Below are 21,116 nucleotides of genomic sequence, written 5' to 3'. Positions count from 1 at the left end.
GTTAGTAACTATTTGACGGTAGCCACTGACTTCCATATATAAATATTTTTTCCTACTATAGAAGTCGATGGCTACCATCAACTGATTACCAACATTCTTCAAAATGTCTTCTCATGTTCAGAAGAAGAAAAAAATTCATACAGGTCTAGAACAACTTTGGGGTGAGTAAGTGATGAAAAAATTTTAATTTTTGGGTGAACTATTCCTTTTAAAGGCAGTTGCTAACAGCGATGTTGCAATGTTGATAACTGGAAATGTGTTATAGTCTGTGAAAACTGTCCAGTGGCTAAATGAGACTACAGAGGTTGCAAGGACATTAAACATCACACTGGGCAGGAAAACAAATCGACACAGTAGTGTATAATTTCATAGAAGCACTCTGTATTTAGTCACACTCTAGCAAACTATCCTTACTCTCCTAAACTTTTTAAATAAATACTGAAAGAGTTGTTGGAAGCTTAAAGGAGGTGATGCTGAATTCATGTGACCGCAGTGTAGTTTTTTGAATAGCCTATTTTATAGCCTTTTTACTTCTGCCGATTGTATTTAGGCTTCGAACTTGAATCAAACTTTTGTTGGTCATAGAGCTTATTTTAATCAAAAAGCCAATGTAAAAATCCTAATGGTTTTTTGTCAAGGGAACCAGGCTAACTTCTGCATTGGCCTACAAAAAAGTGTCATCACTGCAGTGCTCTAGTGCCAGGTTGAGTGTAAGAGAGTACACAGCATTGCCCTCTTATGGAAAGGAAGTGCACTGCACTTTCATCATGGAGAAATCTGACCTTTACTAATTGAAATAAACGTCATCTACTGAGCGTTCAACATGCTGAGTTATATTTTCCCCCACCAACGGTTTCTAGAGATTAAAGGGGAAATGGAGAGAAATAGAAACGAGGATGTAGAATATGTTCAGCTGTGATTGAGCTCCAAGCGCATGTTGCGCTGAGACCTAGAGCTGATTAAATTAATTTTTCAAATCACCAAAAGAATCAAACTTGTACATGTAAAGTCTTTATTCTTCTCTTCAGCTTTTTTTCCCCAACCATAATTTAGAATAACAAAAATAAAACAAAAGTTTACATATAAAATCTTTTGAGGTTCAAAATATACAATTTCACAAAAATAGTTTTCAGAACAAATTCTCACACATAAGAATTGTGATGTTGCATAGCAGCATTAAGATGTCTATAAAATGTGTGGCATCAACATTTTAAACTGGAAATATAAAAACAAATCTGAGCTAAAACTCAAAAACCAACACTGCAAAGTGACATAAAATGTAATTTTGATCTAGGATCACATATGTGTTCAAGCTGCTCACAAACAAACTAAAATGCAAAGCTGATTGAGAATCAGCATTTATATTTCCAGAAACTCTATTAATATATTTCTATATACATCAACACTGAAGAGATTAAGCCATCCTGTGACATCCCCACTACTCTGAACACAACAAGCTGGATCTTATAAAACTGATGTGGTGCTACACAAAGCAAAAGTATGGAACAAAACGATACGCAATAATAAAATATCCAAAATCTTAAGCACCTTAAAAAAAAAAAAAAAAAACTTTTCTTCTATATGGTCTGGCTAGGAAAAATGTGTAGCCATTATCTATTTAAACTAATTACATAAAAATGTAGTCATAAGGGATCAGTTAAACATTAATGGCCCCATAAGGGATCATCAATAAACATTCAATAAAGTATCATGTGTATATACAGGTCAATAAAATAAAACATGGTAAATATGTAGTACCTTGATATTTTTATGTCTTAGATAACTCCCGCACAATTACTGAAACAAAATAAAGATGTATGTAGTTAAAAGACAAAAGAATATTATAATTACTGGCACTATTAGTCCCCAGAGAAGACGTTTTGAATTAAGGCAGTGGAAAGAGAGAAATCTAAAAGTAAATGCTTCATTAGAGCAACTCTTTTAATGAAGTGTGACCAGCACCAATCCGGTCTTAGGCTCAGTATAACTGTAAGAAAGATAGAAAAAAGATGGGGGATCATTAATTGTACACGTATTGATTTGACAACTGGTAAAACAATTCAAATTTAAAATTTTAAAATATTATTGTGAATTTTTGTGAATATTCTGAATGAAAGATCAAGATATGACATATTTTTAAGTGTGACTTAAGTGTCCAAATACTCTGAATTCTTAATTAGTAAGACCTAGAATGGGTTTACACTAAAAGAGGTTTCATTACATGCAATTGATGGACAGTAGTTTATAGTAAATCATTGTACCATTCAAAAAGACAGCACAGCACTGGATGCTAATACTAATATACCTGTAGTGTTGGTTTTTGAGGTAGTCTAGTACGGCAGGTCTGATGCGTGCCACTCCCCCTTGGCTGTGATTGCCTCTTCCCGTGATGATCGACAGCTGAGGCCGACACAAACCCTGACGGCATTCTACAAAAGACACATTCAGTAAAGATAATGGCAGATTCTGGAGTCTATACAATCCATCTGCTGTCCGCACTTGAAAAATTGCTCTTTTTTTTAAAATGCTGTTATATGTTTGTGGTTCACATACCCAAATTCTTTTCAGTGAGAACATAACTGAGATGATAAAGGGCCTCATCCACATGCAGTCCATGGAGATCTAGAATATTCTGAGGCAGGAGTGAAGCATTCACTCGCTGGAATATCTGCATGGCTGCTCGATGGTTAGCTTCACGCATCTTCTCTCCATGCATGTGACCCTAAGCATATACACAAATGTTCTGATCTAAGAACAGCTCTGTCACAATATCAGGCAGACAGACAGACAGACCAACAGATGAAGACTTAGAATGATAAAATTCCAATGCGAAGTTTAATCTAAACAGGCAATAATGCAAAACAGTGTTGAGAAACACACTTAACATGACCGTGACCTGACCAACACTAAGTGAACAAGAGGAACTTAAATACACAATGGTGATGAACTAAAAGATGAACAGCTGCGATGATGAGTTAGTGTCCGTAGTAACAGATGAGTGGTGAGAATATCAAACAAAAGGAACAGGAACTGAAGAAATACAACCTAAAAGTCCATGAACTAAACTAAACAGAACATAATGGTGATAAGCACTGCACTCTGCATGCATTGTTTAAAGTTAGTAGGGTCCAGATTTTAAGTTATAAACTCACTTTAGTTTAAATGAGATGTGACGCAAAAGACACAAAAATGCTGATTTTACTACATTATTCTAACTGCTTCATGGGAAGAGTAGTTTATTCAGTAGAAACTCCCCAGAATGGTCCAGAGAAAACTAGGAATCAGGAGAAACCAGTAATTCTACAGTTATTACCTTGATTTCTATAAAGTGCAGCAGTCGAATTTTGTAAAATTCCATTGATTGTTTCCAAAGAGAAACTGATTTTTAAAGATAACAGATCTACTGTGATCTGCAAGATTGTTAATCAATGGTATATGCATTTGCCGAAGCCGTCAGTTTGCATTATTTCTTCAAATAACTTTTTTAATTATCATGTTAAACAGCAGAATCCCTGGTGAAAAACAACATTACCATGATTCTACAAAGAAATATCTAGCAATCGGAGAACTGCAACAAGCAATTCCAGCTTAAAGAATCTTTAGTGCCCTTCCACTCCCATGAAGAACTGTAAATGGCGTAATTTAGTCAATCTCAAACTTCTTAAATATTTGTGTGTATGTATACAAACAGTTTTGTATTATACCAACTTATGTTTCTCATCAAAGCCATCAATTACAGTCTTGTACTTTGTCTGACTTTGCTTGAAATCAAAATCTGTAATGCATACTTTGTATGCTGGTTGGTTTGGTTCATTGCTTAGAACTCTTAAATGTAGACTTTTTTAAAAATCCCTATGGGAAAAATTAATGGGCCAAAAAATGTGCACTGTTGGACCATTCCACTGGAAAAATCTCATCGAAAATCCTTCTTCTTTATGTATTAAATATATAAAACGTTATTATCTGTGCCATTGTGCACAGCAGTTCAGTGTTAAATGTAGACAGCTTGTCACCAGAAATTATGCTTCACACCTAAGGACATGATTAAAAAGAAACTTGAGTTTGTCTCAAAACTACTGTTGTTTTTACATCAGCTTTGCAGCACACATTATGTTTATCTCTTTAACCTGTTGTGCGTAGAAACTAGCCACGTCCTTGCGTCCTTGTCGATGGGCTTCAGCTGCCTTGTTAAAAGACTCTATTTGCTGACGTCTCTGCACTGTTGCCTCTGTGCGGAAGTCCTCATATTCCGGATCCTCCGAATCCTGGAATTGAGCTGCTTCCACATCCCCATCTCTCGGTTTCCATCTCTGAGTGAGTGAGGCAAAAAGTGTCAACAGTCAACTCAAGGTTTTTGTTAAATTTCAGTATGCCATATGGTCACATGTAGAGTGCTCACCCGCTCTTTGCTTGAACCTCTGTGAGCACCACTGCGCTGAGGGGCAGGTTCAGGAGCCACTACATTTTTGACTGGCCCGTCATCCAACAGAGAATGCATAAACTGTTCGGTCTGCTCCAGACAGTAACTACACAAACACAAACAAATGGTCGAGAGACATTTCCTTTGAGGTTATGTCTGCTATCTTAATAATTGTTGAAAGTATACCTGTGCACAATTGTTCAGTGAATTTTGTTATAAAGAAAAAACAATCAATCTTTAAAAAAAAAAAAAAAAAAAAAAAAAAAAAACACAAGTATCCAAAGCCACAAAGGTGGGGAAAATATAATTCATAAAAACAATGGCCGAAGGCTGACATATTACTGATATATACCAAAGACTTTAGATATACAAAGACAGTGCACTCGCATTACAATGAATAGGAGAAAGTGCAACACACAATATGCGGAATAAGTCCCATCTTCAAAGTAAAAGAGCCAATCGCCAATTGGTAAAGTCACTGCGTCAGGACTTGTGCTTAGAACTACGCATGCACATTGGCTGGTCCAGCCGGAAAAAAAAAAAAAAAAGTCCAGATTTGAGTGTTTAGAAACCAAATTTATGAGACAGTTATTGTCAGATTTCATTGGTCATTTGAAATATGAAATTTAATTGTAATCTTGGTAAACAGCTTTGGAGAGTTTGATGTTTCCCCATTCAAAGAGATTGGAGCTGCACTTGCATTATTGAAACAGCTGCCTGAGAGATTACAATTAAATGACAACAAGTGGGAGTTAAAAATGTTGCAAATATGGGCAAATATTTATTAGTTTATCATTTTGTATCATTCTCACTTGTGATCTCTGAAGATATCCCTGAGGAAATGTCGGTCTATGGTGGGGAATGTGGAAAACAGCTGGTTCTCCTTTAACTTGGCTGCACCATCTTTCTTATCCAGGTCCCTTCGACTTGACCTGGACTAAAACCCAAACATAGCTCATTTGCACTATTTCGTTTCACATTTCTAGTCAGTGATTTAATGTGAGTGCCTATGTGTGACTTACCTTCTCCATGCTGTCTTGCATGACCTGCTCTTCAATCATGATGTCCCTCAGTGAGACAGGAGCAGAAGGTGCAGCCCAGTGATCCATAAAAGGAATTTCTTCATGCAAACCTAATTGGTCCCTCAGCCTGGTTTCGTTTCCCTGCGATTCACCCCATTGGACGGAACCTTTGTTGCCATGAAGACAGAAAGAGTGATAGAGCAGGAAAGGGGAGAAACAGATTATTTCCAGTACTGAGAAGTTTCCACAAATTGGATACAATTTGGTGTCTCATTAAATACTTTAAAAGCATTCGAGACACAAATCAATCCCTTTTTGTCTCCCATTTTGGACTTTCCCACCTAAGGAGGTTTCCAACAAAATCAAACAATGTAAAAATGTTTGACAATCAGTTGTAGTAAAATTTAATTTATAACTATTAACTAAAACATAATTAGTTATTTCCCTAATTTTGTGCACTGTAGTATCTGCACCATGGAAGGGCCTCTTCTGTCACTTTTTATATTATAAATTGTGTCTATGTAATTTTGATTAACGTTTATTAGTAGAAAACAAAAATCACACAAATCACTGTTTTAAAAAGTATTTAGAATAAACAATGTTTCATTTGACCTCCTGAGGTTGACCAAATGTGTGTGTTTGTGTGTGTGACCAAGCAGTGAAAGTGAAATACTGCACAAAGCAACAAAATCATTGGTAAATCATACCATACTAATTATATTTGACGTTTGAAACAGCCATGAGGGCAAAATTAAGGACCATTTAGATTTCACTCTGGGTGTGACTGCCCAGCATGGTCACAGCTGGATTAGAAGATTAAAATGGAAGAGATGTGATTTATCTCTTAATGCTTTATTGTATTACTACTGGTTATAACATGCTGTACATTTACATTCACTTTGTGTTTGTGTGTACTGAGAGAATAAGCTGTCTCACTCTCGTGCATTAGCTGATAGGACAGAGCTGCCTGCCTGTGTTTCTCCTGCCAAAGACAACAGACACCAGGTAAGTTTTACATTAAGATTCAGAATCAGTCACATTAAAAAAAAAAAAAAAATATGTATGCTGTTTGTTATGTAGGTTAATATCCAAAAACTGTAAACATAAGAAATATGTGAACTCACTTGAATAGTCTCTTTCCATTTTTGGTGCAGAAGTTTGGCCAAGTTCAAGTCAATTTGCACTGCACAGTCATCTGATGAAAATGCACCTGCAGCCAAAGAGAGTTCAAAGAGATTTTAATACACTTTTATGAGTGTGAACTGAGGGTTGATGTGGTTACTTGTTTCAAAGTGATAGATTTTCATAGTAATAACTAGAATAACAGTTGTTTTAAACCATTTAACCAACATTTTAATCAGCTTTTGTCCTTAAAGAACTAAATTCTAAACTGGTCATGGTGACGGTTCTGTTCTGATAGGTTCAAGGACAGCAGGGAAAAACAATGCTTGATGAAAATAATAAAATACAACTAACCATATAATGATGTTATTAAAGCAAAATAAACAGGCATTAACTTTTAAAAGAGAAAACACTCCTCAATATCCTTTGCTGTTGTCATTAATAGCCATGGGTCCTGCTGTATTTTGTAGTAAATTCACGTTAATTGGTAGAAGCTAGCCAAATTGGGCAAATTTGAACATGGGTAGATCATGTGTCAAGCCCGAGTCTTCAAAAACCTTTTATTTATTTTATTTTTTTAAAACAGACCCACACAACATTAACTACGAGTTAGGGGTTTGGTATTGTATTGGGATGCATTGAGGTCACTAGATTGAGTGATACACGAATAAAATAAATTATTTGATATATTGATTAGATGTTTGATTACCTGGACTGACCCCAACAGGTCCAAAAAGTTCAGTGAGCTGCAATGCAAGTTCAGTTGGAAGTTTCAGCTCCAGTGTTTGTATGTCCATTGAACTTGGTTCTCTTCTCCCCTGTCCAGTTCTTTTTTTCTCGTTTTCTAGTTCCTTCCTCTCCTCTTTTTCTTTGCGCTCCATTTCGTCAACCTGATGCAGTAGTAACTGTGTTATGGCATTCACCTCTGCTTTTGTCTCTTCATCCTCCTTTAATTTCTCTCCTCCCACCTCTTCACGCCATTCCTTAAATGCTCCCTCCAGGCATTGAACAACTTGCTCACTTTGTGTCACTAATATCTCTTGCTGCCCTGGACCTTGCAGACCTATTTTGTCTGGCTGTTGTTCATTAGCTGCCGGAACCTCCAGTTGTACTTTGGTGTCTTCTGTCAGCTGCTTTATTGATTCAAAGGAAGGTTCAGACTCACATTTCTCCTTTGTCATGCTGGCTTCCTCAGATCCTTCAGCTTCACTTTGTGAACTTTGACCTGGGCTCCAATCATCATCAGCTTGGCTAACGTCACTAAGGTTAGTTTCTTGGGACTTGGGACTGATGCTACTTGCTGAACTGTTGCTGGAGTTATCAGAGCACACATCTCTAGCCTGGTCACTTTCTGGACCCATCACAGTTTCTGACTGTTCTATAAATGGTTCACATGACTCTTTCTCAAGAACCAAACACCCCAAGCTAACTTTGTCATCCTCATCATCTTTATACAGCTGTTCTCCAGAATCTAGCAACAAGTTAGTTGTCCACTCCATATCTTGATGGCACTTCTCGTAAAGGTCCTCCAGAATATCCATGGAAACGCGTCTGAAATGGCGACTCAGAATCTCAAGGTTTTGTTGTTTAGAGTGGGCTTCTTTAAAGTCATTCTCTTCCACTTGAGAACCTTTCTCATGGACCACACGGTACGGCACTCTCTGTTGGCAGGCAGACTCCTCTTCATTTGTTTTTGGGGTGAAACGCAAAGAGTTTCCCTCCAAAACAAACATACTACTACTAGATAAGTCCAAAGCTAATTCAGAGCATTTCAGCTGGTCAATTCGCCAAAGCAAAGCAAAGTCCTGAGGGTTTGTTTGGGCAGAGGCACTGGGACATGACACCATGGGCAATGAAGGTGTTTCCCCCGTAGGTGGAAGATCAGAAGGCAGATGTGAAATAACTGGAGATTGTGAGCAGGGTGACGAAGGGTTTTGATTGGTGAAGGTAAGTGCCAATTTACAAGATTTCCCCATTCTTCTGCTAAGACCTCTCCGTCTGTCCAGACTGCTCTCTGAGTCTATGGCAACCTTTGAACACAGAGTATCTTGGACATTTGGGCTGATTCTGCATTTCTCCTCTGATGCTACATTGTCCTCTTGCTCAGCCTCCTCCTGTGTGCTCTTCTCAGCAGACTCTTTACTACACTGCTCAATCGGGTCTACTCTCTGTTTTGATGTACTTGGTGTATTAGAGTAATCCTTTCTTGGGTCAGTGCACTCAGAGAACATCCTTCCCAGCACACAGTCAGGGAGTTCAGGGCAAATCACATTCTCTAGGTTCAAGTTACCCTGTTTTTCACCAAAGGAAGGAGAACGTAGAGTAGTCAGTTTAGTTGGAGTTGTATCTTGGTAAAAACCTGGAGAGTTTCTTCCACCTTGCAGTAGATCTACAAGTTTTTGAAATTCAACTGCATTCTGCTTGTCAGTGTCAGAATGCTTTTCTTCATCGGAAGAAGTATTATCTTTATGTTCAACAACACTGGATTCCAAAACAGTGTTCTTAACAGTTTTATCCCTTAAATTCTGCCGTCTTCTTTGACGTTGACCTTGAGACTCCAGTGGCCAGTCCCCCACAAAATCCAACAGCTCTGGCCTCAGTATTTTGTCCTCAGAAAGAGACTCACCTTCACATCCCCCCTCCTTAGCTTGCCCTGGAGAGTCAACACTGGGGTCAGAATTCACGGGTTCACTTGTTCCAAGGGGATTTCTACAATTCACTCTCTCCCTCCTCACACGCTGAGCAATGGACTCTGAAAATGCCACAGGCAGCTCTGAAAACTTCTCGTGCGCTGACTCAACTAATTCTTCAGTTTTCCCGCTACTCAAATTTCCCATGTTTTTTTCTGTGTCCAGAAGATCTAGCTCCAAGTCTAACCCTTCAGCATCAATCAGATCAGACGGAGGTGTTCCAGACCCTTCCAGAATGTTCTCATGCAAAAATATAGACTCCTTGGAACTGTACGAGACTATTTGACCTTCTTCCTCACCCGCAGAAATGGTACTGCAAGTCTGCCTAACAGAGGACACATCGGGCAGAGATGAGGAAAGATGTGTGTTCAGTTTGCTCAACCCTGAGTCACCAACAAGATCAGGATGACTAAGGCCAGGGGGTAAAGATTGTCTGAAGGAAATGAGAGAAATACATATTGTTGTTTAAATACATAGATATACATGATATATAAATACATAATTATTTATAGCTTCACAAAGTCAGTGTTTTAGTTACTAACAGGTAACAAGTTACTAACTCTCAAATTGTCCTGTACAGTTGGAGACAAACCATTATCTGCTGCTGTCTTAACAAAGTCCATGTCTTTATTTTCAAATGAAAATACTCGGTAACTTAGTATTATGCATATAATGCATACTCACTGTGTTTGCTCAGTCTCTGTTTGGGTCAAATCCACAACACTTGGCACTGGTTCTGGTCTTTGTGAATTCATGATGCTCTGAACAGAGACAAATCGGTCATACCGTTCTAATATGCGTCGGATCTTCTCCTTTGTTACATGGTGCCTTGTGCGCCTTCAAAGAGAGGGTGAATAGAGAGAGTTGGCAAAAACTGCAAAGACTTGTGATTGTGTCATTAAAGCAATGGATCACATTTGTGATTGTACTTTAAGACTCCCGACAAAACTAGTGTAAAGAGAACTGTTAATAGATCAATTGTATGGATTTTGTTAAATGTGTAGTAAAAGTAGTTATTTCTGGTTTGTGGTTCTGTTTAACATACTTCTCCAGCTCTCTAGGTTTAGTTTTCCACCAGGTATCTGGCTCACGAAACAGCACCTTATACCCATGTTTCAGTGCCTAGGAGAAGGAAGAGGAAGGCCTACAATCAGCATAATATACCTGTGTGAATCTGTGGTTCAGGTTTTTGTACACTGTAAAGTGAGGAACATTCTAAAGTTAAACCAATAAATAAATAAGATCTACAGTAATGTATACTTGTGTAGCATGATACAATAAATGTTTAACTTAAATTTAATCTGATATATCCACAGCAAATTTTAACAATACAAAAACAATATGGTAATTGTATGATAATGAACATTAATAAGCTATTTCATACTATGCGTTTCAAAATAAATTGCTCACCATGGCAACGTATGGTTTCATCTCCCAACATTGCATATTGGTGTTGTCTATTATGATGGGTGACTGGCCTTTTTCAAAAGCATCTTTTGCTGAAATGTTGATCACCACAAAGACATTGTAGAAAGATTATATAAAGATTAAAGGTGAAGTGTGTAATTGTATGTGGCATCAGTGGCACCAAGCAGAATAGCAAAAATAATGACTGTTTTTAAAAATGTTTCCCAAACACTTCAGCTGTCTGCCATTCGTCAGCCAAACAGGAAAGGCCCCAATATACTTAGTACAAAGTTATTTTTGTTCCTTGCTCAAGTGTAAAAAGAAGTTTGAAATTCCTTTGCAGCAGTATACGGGTAGCAAACACCCCGACCTGACCCAGGCTAACCCAGAGCAATGTTTTAATGAATATCTAAATATGTGTTGCACTCTTTCTTCTCCATAACAAATAAACACAAAACAAAAATGACAGTGGTGCAGTTAAGAAGACATCAGCTAAGAAAGCAGTTAAGAATGTGGATATGTTTGCACAAGCTCCTCTATTCAGCACTCTATTCAAGTCATGTTTATTTATATAGCACTTTATACAATAGATTGCTTTAAATAAATCAGCTTTACTGTATTGAACATGAAAAATGGCATAAGTATTGCTTTCGATTAGAAGTACAACTTCAATTTCTACTATAAAGCAGCTCTTTAGTTTGTTAATGCTTTTAATTACATCTGACCATGACAGACTGAACAGAAGAACTGAAGAAGATTTTCACGTCAAAGAAGGCAGAGCCGCAGAGCACACCTACCTATTAATAATCACCACGGACCAATGGTAGTTTGACAGTGTTTACAAGCCGGAGCAAACTTTTCCAGAAAGTATGCTTTAGCAGGCTGTATCGAACTCTGGAAATTAATTTCAAACTAACTTCGTTTTGGACTGGTTTTGTTTGAAATTATGTCACACCATTTTTTTCTCCAATTTTGCTTAAAGTATATTGGGGCCTGTTGTCCCGCACCAAACTCACGCAATGTTGCTTTTTCAGTCTCACTGAGTATCTCAAATAATCAAGCAATGTTTTGACATTGCCATGGAATTGGAAAGTTCATAATTTTCATGGAAATTGGCATACAAATGGCTTACTTATAGTTGTTTCAGCATATCAAGCTGAAATATGTAATGAATTTTGAAAAAGATCAACAAATCTGCACACATCACCTTTAAGGTCAGACTGTCTAGTCAATGGGTAGTAAATAATTGGAAATGGTAATAATTTAATGTACACACCTGACATTTTGCTTTGGCTTAAGCTAAACAGGCCTGTAATACTCACCTCTCTGGTGATTCCACTCATGGGCCTCTCCTAGTAAATTTGGTTCAAATTGGTATTGTCCATTTCGAGTGAAATACTCATCAGTGCTCAATACAACCCCTCTAGGATTCTGTGCCAACATAGCACTGGACAGCAAGGAGAGAGAGGGAAAAAAAAAAAACTATATACTTTCTCCATAAACATACTCTAAACAGCAAAGTCATACTAAAATTCCAATTCATTCTTTTGCCCTTCTGCTCCACGGGAGTTTCAAATATTTTTTTATAGTTTATTTTAATTGTTGTATTTATTTAAAACTTCTTTTAGTTTTTTAAATGCTTGTTTGTTTCCCATGTCATATTTTCATTAAAAGGCCAATTTGATGTTTAAACAGTGAAAAAAAAAAAACCCTTTACTTAAACTAGTAAAACATTAAAGTTTGTTTTGCAACCTGTTTTATAATGCAGTACAATACTGTGATAAAAATCATATACACCATGAAAAAAGCTTTAACAATTAGCACAAAAAACAAACAAACAAAAACATTTGATACCACTACATGGCAAATTTTCTACCCATGAAGCATTACCAAAGGACAATCTATCTAAATTAACTCAATTTTCAAGATAAGTTATTATAATGTCCCCCCTAAGAAAATCTGTTTTCCCATAATGGAGTGTTGTACATCATGAACTGCTCTCATGGACGAAACTGTTTAAATAAAAATGAAAAGAACATTATAAGCCATTAAATGCCAACTTAAAACACCAAAAAAAGAAGGGATTTCCTTTGTGCTATTCCGTATGCTTTCAATAAAATAACAGATATGAGTCTTCTTGCTTACTTGGCAAGGGTGGTTTTGCCTGATCCAGGAGCCCCTCTAAGTAACACCAACACCTGCCCTTCCAATTTGAGTCTGTTCCTAGTGGGCAGAGTCCATGACTTTGGTACAGTTGCAGAAGGCTTCAGAGGTGCTTGTCTGATAGGTCCATGAGCTAACCACTGAGCAGCAGTAATGGGGTTAGTGCTCCAAGGGGTGGGGTTAGGAATGACAGGTGTAATGAATGATGGCCCCATAGTGCGGGGATGAAACTCAGCAGCCTGAGTGTTCCAGAACATGGCAGGTGTGCTGAGTGCTTCTTGACGCCGCGTTGCCGCTGTGTGGTTACAGAGTTGGTCAGGTCTACGGTAAACCTGAAAGGCAGAGGGTCGTGGTTCAGTAGAGCTGGCCTCCACTGTTAGGTGACTGAAGTCAAGAGATATGGTTTTCGTCTCTGGGATATGGACCCCACCGAAACTTAATTCACTCACAGGTGAAGTACCGCCACGGGCCTCACTGAGCCTGGGGTCAGAGTTAGAGGCCTGCTCAACATCCTCTGGTAAGGTCTGAGGCGATGGAAGCTGGGTCTGGGATGTAAGAGGCAGCAAGGAGCGAGGGATTGATTGAGAAGGAGGGGGAAGAGAAGAGAGAGGTATGGAGGACATTGGAGGATGGGAGCTAGCTTGTGTCTGCTGTGATGTCAAAGTCTCAAGTTCCTGATCTATGAGAGCATCAAACTCTTCTGTCAGGTGTGTTTCACCAGGACTGAGCTCCGGCTGAGATGCAGGCTGGTTTGAAAAGGCAAAGCTCTCTGCCATTCCACTGAGGAGGTCTGTCTGAGTGGTGTTGGTACCCAGGAGAGCAGCAGCTTGCTCAAACCCTGAGACAGGAGGAGGGGGTGGGACTATGCCCTCAGCAGCATCTGACAGCTCCAAAAGAGAATCCATTGCGTTGTCCACTAATGCAGAGATTAAGTAGGAAAAAAATTAATATTAAAAAAAAAAAAGTATCCCATGTACATATGTATATTACTGCATTTATGAAAAAGTAAAAGATTTTCTGCATTTAAGAAATTGAGATACCCCAAACTTAATGGTAAGAGTTAACAATAATGTATAATGAATATTTTTATTTGGCAAAGATGCATTAAATTAATCAAAAGTGACAATAAAGACATTTATAATGTTACAAATGATTTATATTTTAAATAAATATTCTTAAAAACTTTTTATTAATCAAAGTATCCTGAAAAAATTTATCATGGTTTCCACAAAAATATTAAGCATAAACTCTCTGCAACATTGATGATAATAAAAGCCATTGTTAATAACTGAGCACCAAATCAGTACATTAAAATGATTTCTGAGGGAACATGTGAATTGAAAATAGCTACTTTACATTTTAAAATTCTTGTAATAATACTTCACAATATTAAATTTTATACTATATTTTTGATCAATTGAATGTAACAGCCTTGTTGATAAGAAAATAAGTATCACAGTCTTCTTTCATAAACATTTAAAAAATAAAATCGGTAGTGTATGTCATCATGCATATTAAGAATCATACAAGGCTTTATGACAACATCAACTTGAAGTATAGAATAATAAAAATATAAAATAATAATATACAGAAAATATAATGCTATTAAGTAACTGTGTCAATCAAGATGAAGTTGGTAGCTTTTGTTACATGTAGCTGGTTTCTAGGTGGTCTAACATTGTCATTAGGTGGTCCAAGCTGATCTTTAGCAATCTTTGACCAACAACAAACCTGCTACCAGTTGGCCATACCAGGTTAAGGTGGTCAAACTGTTTTTGGTACATAGTAGTTGGTCAGCCAGATGTGAATGACCTGCTTGCACCAAGTGAAGACCAGCCAGAAACCAGCCACCCGGTTTCAAAACAAATCTACCAGCTTAAGATAGAAAGAGTAACAAAAGATGTAACTTAACTATAAATACAGTAACGTTAGCTGATTTTATGTTATTGGACCGTGTGCTGTCTTCTACAATGTTCCACGTAACTTTAATCAGACACCTGCTAAGATTGCAGCCATTTACACTTAACGTTACCTTTAAAATCTGCCTCTGAGAGTACCATGTAAATGACTTCTGGATCCAGGTGTGAAAACATCTCCTGCATGCTCTGGATGATTTCGTCTCGCCTTTGAGATTCCAACTGATCACTCCTGGACTGCATGGACCCAAAGTTATTATACGATGAGTCCGCCCGGGTCACAAAAGATCCATTTGCTCCGTGTGCTCGACTCTCGGAACCGCTCCCGTACTCAGCCGCCGCCTGCATCGGGGCTCGGGAGGGACTCAGTCCATTTTTCTTTTTCTTTGGCATTCTGTTGTGCCCCTTTTACAAGACACCGACGACAAATCCACTGTTTACAAGTTTTTCTAGAGGAAGGAAAGTAAAAGAAAACCAGACGAACAACTCTCAAAGGAGAAGCAAAAATACTGCAGCGCCTCCAGTGGATGGAAACAGAATGACACCAAAACTACATGGAAGAATCTGAGAAATACTGCTAAGTAAGCATTGAGTATTGGGTGTTTTCCGACGCCTCATTTTAAACAAGTCTTGGTGAGGCTTCCAGATAAACAAAATATGCAAAATACGTATGTACAAAACAATACAATTATGCAAGGGAATGTGAATAAGAAAATAAATAAATAAATACTTTTCACTCTTGACATTCTCACACTTCAGTGTACACTGTTATTTTTCACTAATTTGTAGGGTGAATGTAATTGCAAACAAGTACTGTTGTAAAGTACACATTCAGAGGCTGACGCGCTATATGTAGGGGCTTTTATTTTCTAATATTTACGGTAAACTAAGTTCAGTGCCAAGTTCTTTGACTAAACAAAGAACCAAAGGCGTTTGTTTTCTAATATTTACGGTAACGTTTCTCCCTCCATCGGTGCCCCGCTATACCGACTTTCAGCCAACGGGGTCGCTGCGCCTCCACTTTCCACGCGAGGACGTTCACACAGCCCTGAATGAAAAAGACGGAGCTTTGTGCCCGAAACTAAAAAAAACACCCAAACCCGAACCCGAGCCTGACTCATGAATTAAAACAACGACTTGTCTGTGAGGTAATGACCGGGGAATTGTTTGTAAGCGGTTGTGAGGCGGCTGGGGTCGCTCGAGGGAGTTTAATTCACACAGTTTGTGTGGCATGATGAAGTTGGTGGTCGCTGTTTGCCTCGCTGAGTGAACTTATACAGAGAAAACAAGTAAACATTTCAGATTTCCTACCGTCTAAAGTTAGGATAACGGCCGCAATGGAGTAGTGTCGAGTGAGAGATATGGGATAAATGCTTTTGAGGTAACAGGAACCGGCGGGTTGTGATTTTAAAAGGTAAATGTGAGTGTTGGCTGGATGTTTGTTGAATAGTTTGAGGCCTGGAGCTGACGGCTAGGCCATTAGCCGCTCAAAGAGCTCTTTTACTCTCTGAGGTGCTTTTAAACGATACCTTATTGTCCAAGTTGTGTGGTTATGTCTGAACGTGCATAATATGTGGAGACCCTTATCAGGAGAACTTTAAATGCCTAGATAGTAACGCGTTTTAGAGTAAAAGCGCGGTAGCGGAGCGGGTCTCGTTAGCTCTCGGGCTAGTGTTGCTATTAGCTTCATTAGCTTCGTGCGTTTATTCAGGATTTTCACTCAAACTGTCGCCTGTAAGGTTTTGTTGTCATTCGGCGGTTTTGAGGGGCTTAACTACACGCCCAGACAGCAGGAGGCTGAAGTACATAAGGTGTATTTTAGTGTTTTTGTGGTGGTGTGGTGGGTTTGTGTGCTGAACTTTAGTGTTGTTGCCTATAGAGGCCAGTAGAGGACCGTCTGTCTGTCTGGAGAAGGATGATGGAGTTCCCGCAGCAGCCTCAGCAGCAAAGACCAGCGGGGGACGGAAAGATCATCTACCCACTGGGTGTCAAAGAGATCACTGATAAGATCAGCAACGATGAAGTCGTCAAACGACTTAAGGTAAGAGCCAATGGTGGCTGTGACAAATGCAATCAAATCACTGGAATGAAAATATTGAATTTGAGTTTATTTTACATTTATTTAAAACCCAATTAGATGCTTTATTGGAAAACAGTAATGCATACGCATACTTCAAGGATTGATCTGTTAAGTGTTATCTATGTAACTTTTAATATCCCCTAATGAAGAAGTTATTAGATTAATTGATAAGCTTAGGTTGCCATGTCTGTACTGTACTGATGACATAGACATTTCCTGTAACACACCAGCTGTGAGCCTAGTTTAGTACTAGTTAAATCCACTTTTGATTCATAAACGGATGCCTCGGTGAGTGTAAGTGTTCCAATAGTACTCTAATAATGTACAATGAATGCAACCATTATATTCCTATTGGCCATGCAATGAGTTAGGGCTTTGAGCATAGAGGCTTCATAACTTATTTTGATCAGACTTGCACCTTGGAGACTTTCTTGCTTGACAGATGATAAAACTGAAAAAATCCCATAGTGTTGCATTGAAAGAGGGAGTCAAGCTGTATCTAGTGAATATTATTTGAGATGTGGAGGTGGGCAAGTTAGCAACTCATTTTTATGCAAGTTTAACCAAATAAGATCCCCAAGTATTTCGGCTTGAGAGCATTTTTATTACAACCCCTAAAACACAGTGCAGTTTGTTGTAAGACTAATTGATTTGATGTTGGACTTTTTTTTGACCCTTTAACCAGAAAGCAGCCACAAAGATTTACAAATGCATCGGGTTGTTGTTGTTGTTTTTCTTTTAAACTTGTTTTTAATCTAGAGATTTTATCTGAAACAAATTATTGCTAACATGATTAAAATAATCAGTTTCTCTTTTTACAGAAGCCAAAATTAATGTAATCAATTTGTTTGCACTCAAATTGAATGCAGTTAAAGATGGCTCAATAAAAGTACATGTCTCAATGTGTCCCTGTTATGCTTTTTCGGATATTCCCTTTCAAGTAGTTAGTAAGATAGCTATTTGTGAATGTAAAAGGTCTGCAAAGTTTCAAAAGATCGAAATACACAACCATTGAAGTTACGGTGTCCCAAAAGAAAAACTATTCTGAACTATTCTGAAACAAGTCAGTAATTCCTGCCTTACTTTCTGCACAAACCTATGTCAGATTATAACAAATTTGCATAATGCCTACAGTCTACATTGGATGCCCGTGAACTTTTACTTTGACTCGCCCTCAAACACTAGTTGTAGCTGAGGCCTGAAAGAGTTTGGTTTGTGTTGCCTACATTAGACATGTGCCTATATATGGTTATACAATGTATCGTGCTATTGTTGATATATACTTCAGAATACTGTGAATAATTACTTATCATGAATTATTTAGATTTTTAGAATGCGTTTTTAAAGGTGGGCTATGTATTTTTTCAACACTGTTTGGAAGTTAGTCGGGTGGACATCAACAGCAAACGTAACTTGTCAGCATTAGGGTGAGTATGACGGTCGAGGAGACAGAATGAGCAAGTGGGAGATTTGAAAGAAAAAAAACGCAGAAAGAGAGATAAGACACAATACATAAAGCTCAAAAGAATATCACTGGAATGAAGGTTTATGACTGGGCAAGCACTTTAGGACCCGCATTAATATTAGAAAAGCTTTCCAGCGCTGGAGAGAGCTAAGCAGGAAGGCCTGAAAACAGATGCAGAGGTAGTGTTGTCAAAACTGGTTAAAATTTATAACATTGCCTGTACGCTGCATCAAAGAGGCATTTGCACACTGATGTAAACGGCAACGTGCATGAGAAGCATGATGGAGACGTGCTAAATAAACACCAGTTTATATTTTTATATTTGCTATTGTGTTCATCACAATGCCAAATACTTAAATACTTAATACCTCAAGGTGCAGTAGGTGATCTGGGAAATGCTAATGTTAGCCTGCTAGCATTGAAAGCATATGATCACACCCTTCCTTGAGAGCACTGTCCAAAGCCATGCCTCCTCCAAAACACTTGAATACACACACACACACACACACACACACACACACACACACACACACACACACACACACACACACACACACACACACACACACACACACACACACAGCTGCTCTCGGCAAAGTGTCACAAGAGATGGAGTTAAACTACCTCATGTCTCAAAGCACATAACATTACAATAATAATGAACGTAAACAAGTTAACATTGCAAGTTAATTGTTTTAGGCTATTCATTTTGTTCTGCAGACAGAAAAAAATGAAACTGCATTCTGTAAAAATTCTGAATAAGCAGTGATTTCTCATTTTAAAAATAACATTAAAGGGTTAGTTCACCCAAAAAATGACATTCCTGTCATTAAATACTCGCCCTCATGTGTCCCAAACCTGTATGACCTTTGTCTTCGGAACACAAATTAAGATATTTTTGATGAAATCCGAGGGTATCTGATCCACACATAGGCAGCAACGACATTGCACCTTTTTGAGGTCCAGAAAGGTACTAAAGCCATTGTTAAAACTATCAACATGACTACAGTGGTTCAAACTTACGAAGCGAGGATACTTTTTTTGTGCAAAAGCAAAACACAAATAAGTACTTTATCAACAAATTCGTCTGTCCCCTGTCATACTGCTATACTACTCGTTGCAGAACTTCAGTGTTTATATCCGAACGGCAACTCAGTATTGGCCAGCTCTGGTCACGTGAGCAACACGACACATGCGTGTGATGCTGATGCAGGAGCCAGCCAATACTGAGCCCACATTATACAGCACATACAATAGGCTTAAAACCAAGTGTCATTTACTCTGCTGCACATAATAGTACCAAATTAATAAAACAGGATGCCTGCAAAAATGCACCAGGGTTCAGTAGAAGCAAGTTGAGTGTCAAACCAGACCAACGCAGAACGTCACAGGTTGCCATCGCTTAATTATGGTAATTATGGCATGAAGGCAGTAGGGCTGTACTAGAATAATCGAATATTCGAATATTCGTTCGGTGGGGTGGCATTCGATTTTCAGTTTTGAGATTCGAATATTCTTTTTTTTTTTTTTTTTCAACACGTGACTTCCGTCGCGGACTCATTCTCACTCATAAGACAAAATAAATCCCTTATATAGAATAAAACTAATTGTAATAGATATTACATTTTGTGTCATTTTAAAAACAATTCATTTATTCTTATTCAACTGTTTATAAGCTTGCTACCATGTTCTTTATTTATTACAGTTCATTGAAATCACTGTGTGTTACTAATTTAATTTCTGTTTTGGGATTCATTTGTTTTAAAGAAATGTTCGTTATTAATACCTTATTAAAGTTCTTGCTCTCAACAGACTTTGTGTTTTGGATCACTTGTGCACTGTCCGTTTTCGGAGCATAAACCTGCCCGTGTAATGCGTACCGGAAACTGTTCTATTTAAAAGATTATTAAATGTTTATTAATATTTAAAGAATGTGTGCCACCTGATCATATTGCACCAAATGCAACACTGCACTCCACTGGGTCTGCCGCAACATATTTACGATGCCGAAGAGTGAAACGTGAAGTCGTGAAAGATGATACAAATGCAAACCGACACTATTATTATATATTTAGCCCCACCCACCGAAGCTTCGAATATTCGATATTAGGGCTGCACGATTAATCGCATGCTATTCTCACGCGCATTTCGTCAGTAAAGCCGGTTCCCTGATTACCGCTAAATCGCCATCACCTGCTTTCAAATGAAGCGGCATTTAATAGACAGAGCCGTAGATCACTGAAAAGCCACGCAATATCGCGTTCATATCGCAGATGAATCGCCTGCGATAATGAACGCGATATTGCGTGGCTTGTCCGTGAACTACGGCTCCATCTATTAAAAGGCGCTCCGTTTAAAAACAGGTGATGGCGATTTAGCGGTAATCAGGGAACCGGCTTTACTGACGAAATGCGCGTGAGAATAGCATGCGATTAATCGTGCAGCCCTATTCGATATTGATTGCCACCTAAGCTTCGAAGCTCAAAAAATGGCATTCGAAACAGCCCTAGAAGGCAGCATACGCTTGTTGTTTTGATTCGGTAGGAACTGTAAAGGGTTGCTGCTGTTTGTTTGCTGTGCTCTGTTATTGATGTCTGTCTGTATAAACTCTGCATAGCATGAAATGCGCTGATGACATATGATGTCTGCGCAAACGAGGTGCACGAGGGTATGTAAAAACATATGTTGACAGGCAGGTAGTACATTGTATTATTTAATTCGGACTGAATATAATGTTTGGATTTACATTTTATGTCATACGCCTTCCACAGATGATGATTATAAAAATATGCTTAGACCGATTATCATTGTGATTGCTATCAGGATATGAG

At 38.2% G+C, this 21,116-nt stretch overlaps 2 protein-coding genes across 4 annotated transcripts in view; one reads left to right on the top strand and one right to left on the bottom strand.

The window, feature by feature from the left end:
- Window positions 1-1,004: 1,004 nt before the first annotated feature.
- Window positions 1,005-15,218, bottom strand: n4bp2 (NEDD4 binding protein 2). The gene is made up of 16 exons (XM_067403611.1): window positions 14,857-15,218; window positions 12,807-13,740; window positions 11,984-12,108; window positions 10,665-10,753; window positions 10,300-10,376; window positions 9,939-10,091; window positions 7,274-9,687; window positions 6,567-6,652; window positions 6,379-6,424; window positions 5,443-5,609; window positions 5,233-5,357; window positions 4,400-4,526; window positions 4,128-4,310; window positions 2,554-2,722; window positions 2,306-2,429; window positions 1,005-1,987 (listed from the first exon to the last, which is right to left on the bottom strand). Exons 1-16 carry the CDS (start codon window positions 15,131-15,133, stop codon window positions 1,942-1,944), a joined length of 5,142 nt encoding a protein of 1,713 aa, XP_067259712.1. The 5' UTR covers window positions 15,134-15,218; the 3' UTR covers window positions 1,005-1,941.
- Window positions 15,219-15,750: 532 nt separating this feature from the next.
- Window positions 15,751-21,116, top strand: part of pds5a (PDS5 cohesin associated factor A) — a 36,596-nt gene continuing 31,230 nt past the window's right edge. Inside the window, exons 1-2 of one of the 3 annotated variants that reach the window (XM_067405089.1) lie at window positions 15,751-15,888; window positions 16,620-16,781. In XM_067405089.1, coding sequence (XP_067261190.1) covers window positions 16,656-16,781 — 126 coding nt within the window. In that variant the 5' untranslated portion in view covers window positions 15,751-15,888; window positions 16,620-16,655. The other 2 variants (XM_067405092.1, XM_067405091.1) reach the window with 2 other exon arrangements.

Source organism: Chanodichthys erythropterus, chromosome 12, assembly GCF_024489055.1.
Source record: "Chanodichthys erythropterus isolate Z2021 chromosome 12, ASM2448905v1, whole genome shotgun sequence".
Lineage (NCBI taxonomy): Eukaryota > Metazoa > Chordata > Actinopteri > Cypriniformes > Xenocyprididae > Chanodichthys > Chanodichthys erythropterus.
This window is presented reverse-complemented; position numbering and strand designations above follow the sequence as displayed.

Excerpts from the sequence above, each read along its gene's own strand:
- n4bp2 (XM_067403611.1), bottom strand. The coding sequence starts at position 15,133 with ATGCCAAAGAAAAAGAAAAATGGACTGAGTCCCTCCCGAGCCCCGATG. Across the intron at positions 10,754-11,983 it reads TGAGTGGAATCACCAGAGAG|CAAAAGATGCTTTTGAAAAA; the intron begins GTGAGTATTACA and ends TCAACATTTCAG. Across the intron at positions 2,430-2,553 it reads TCTCACTGAAAAGAATTTGG|AATGCCGTCAGGGTTTGTGT; the intron begins GTATGTGAACCA and ends TGTCTTTTGTAG.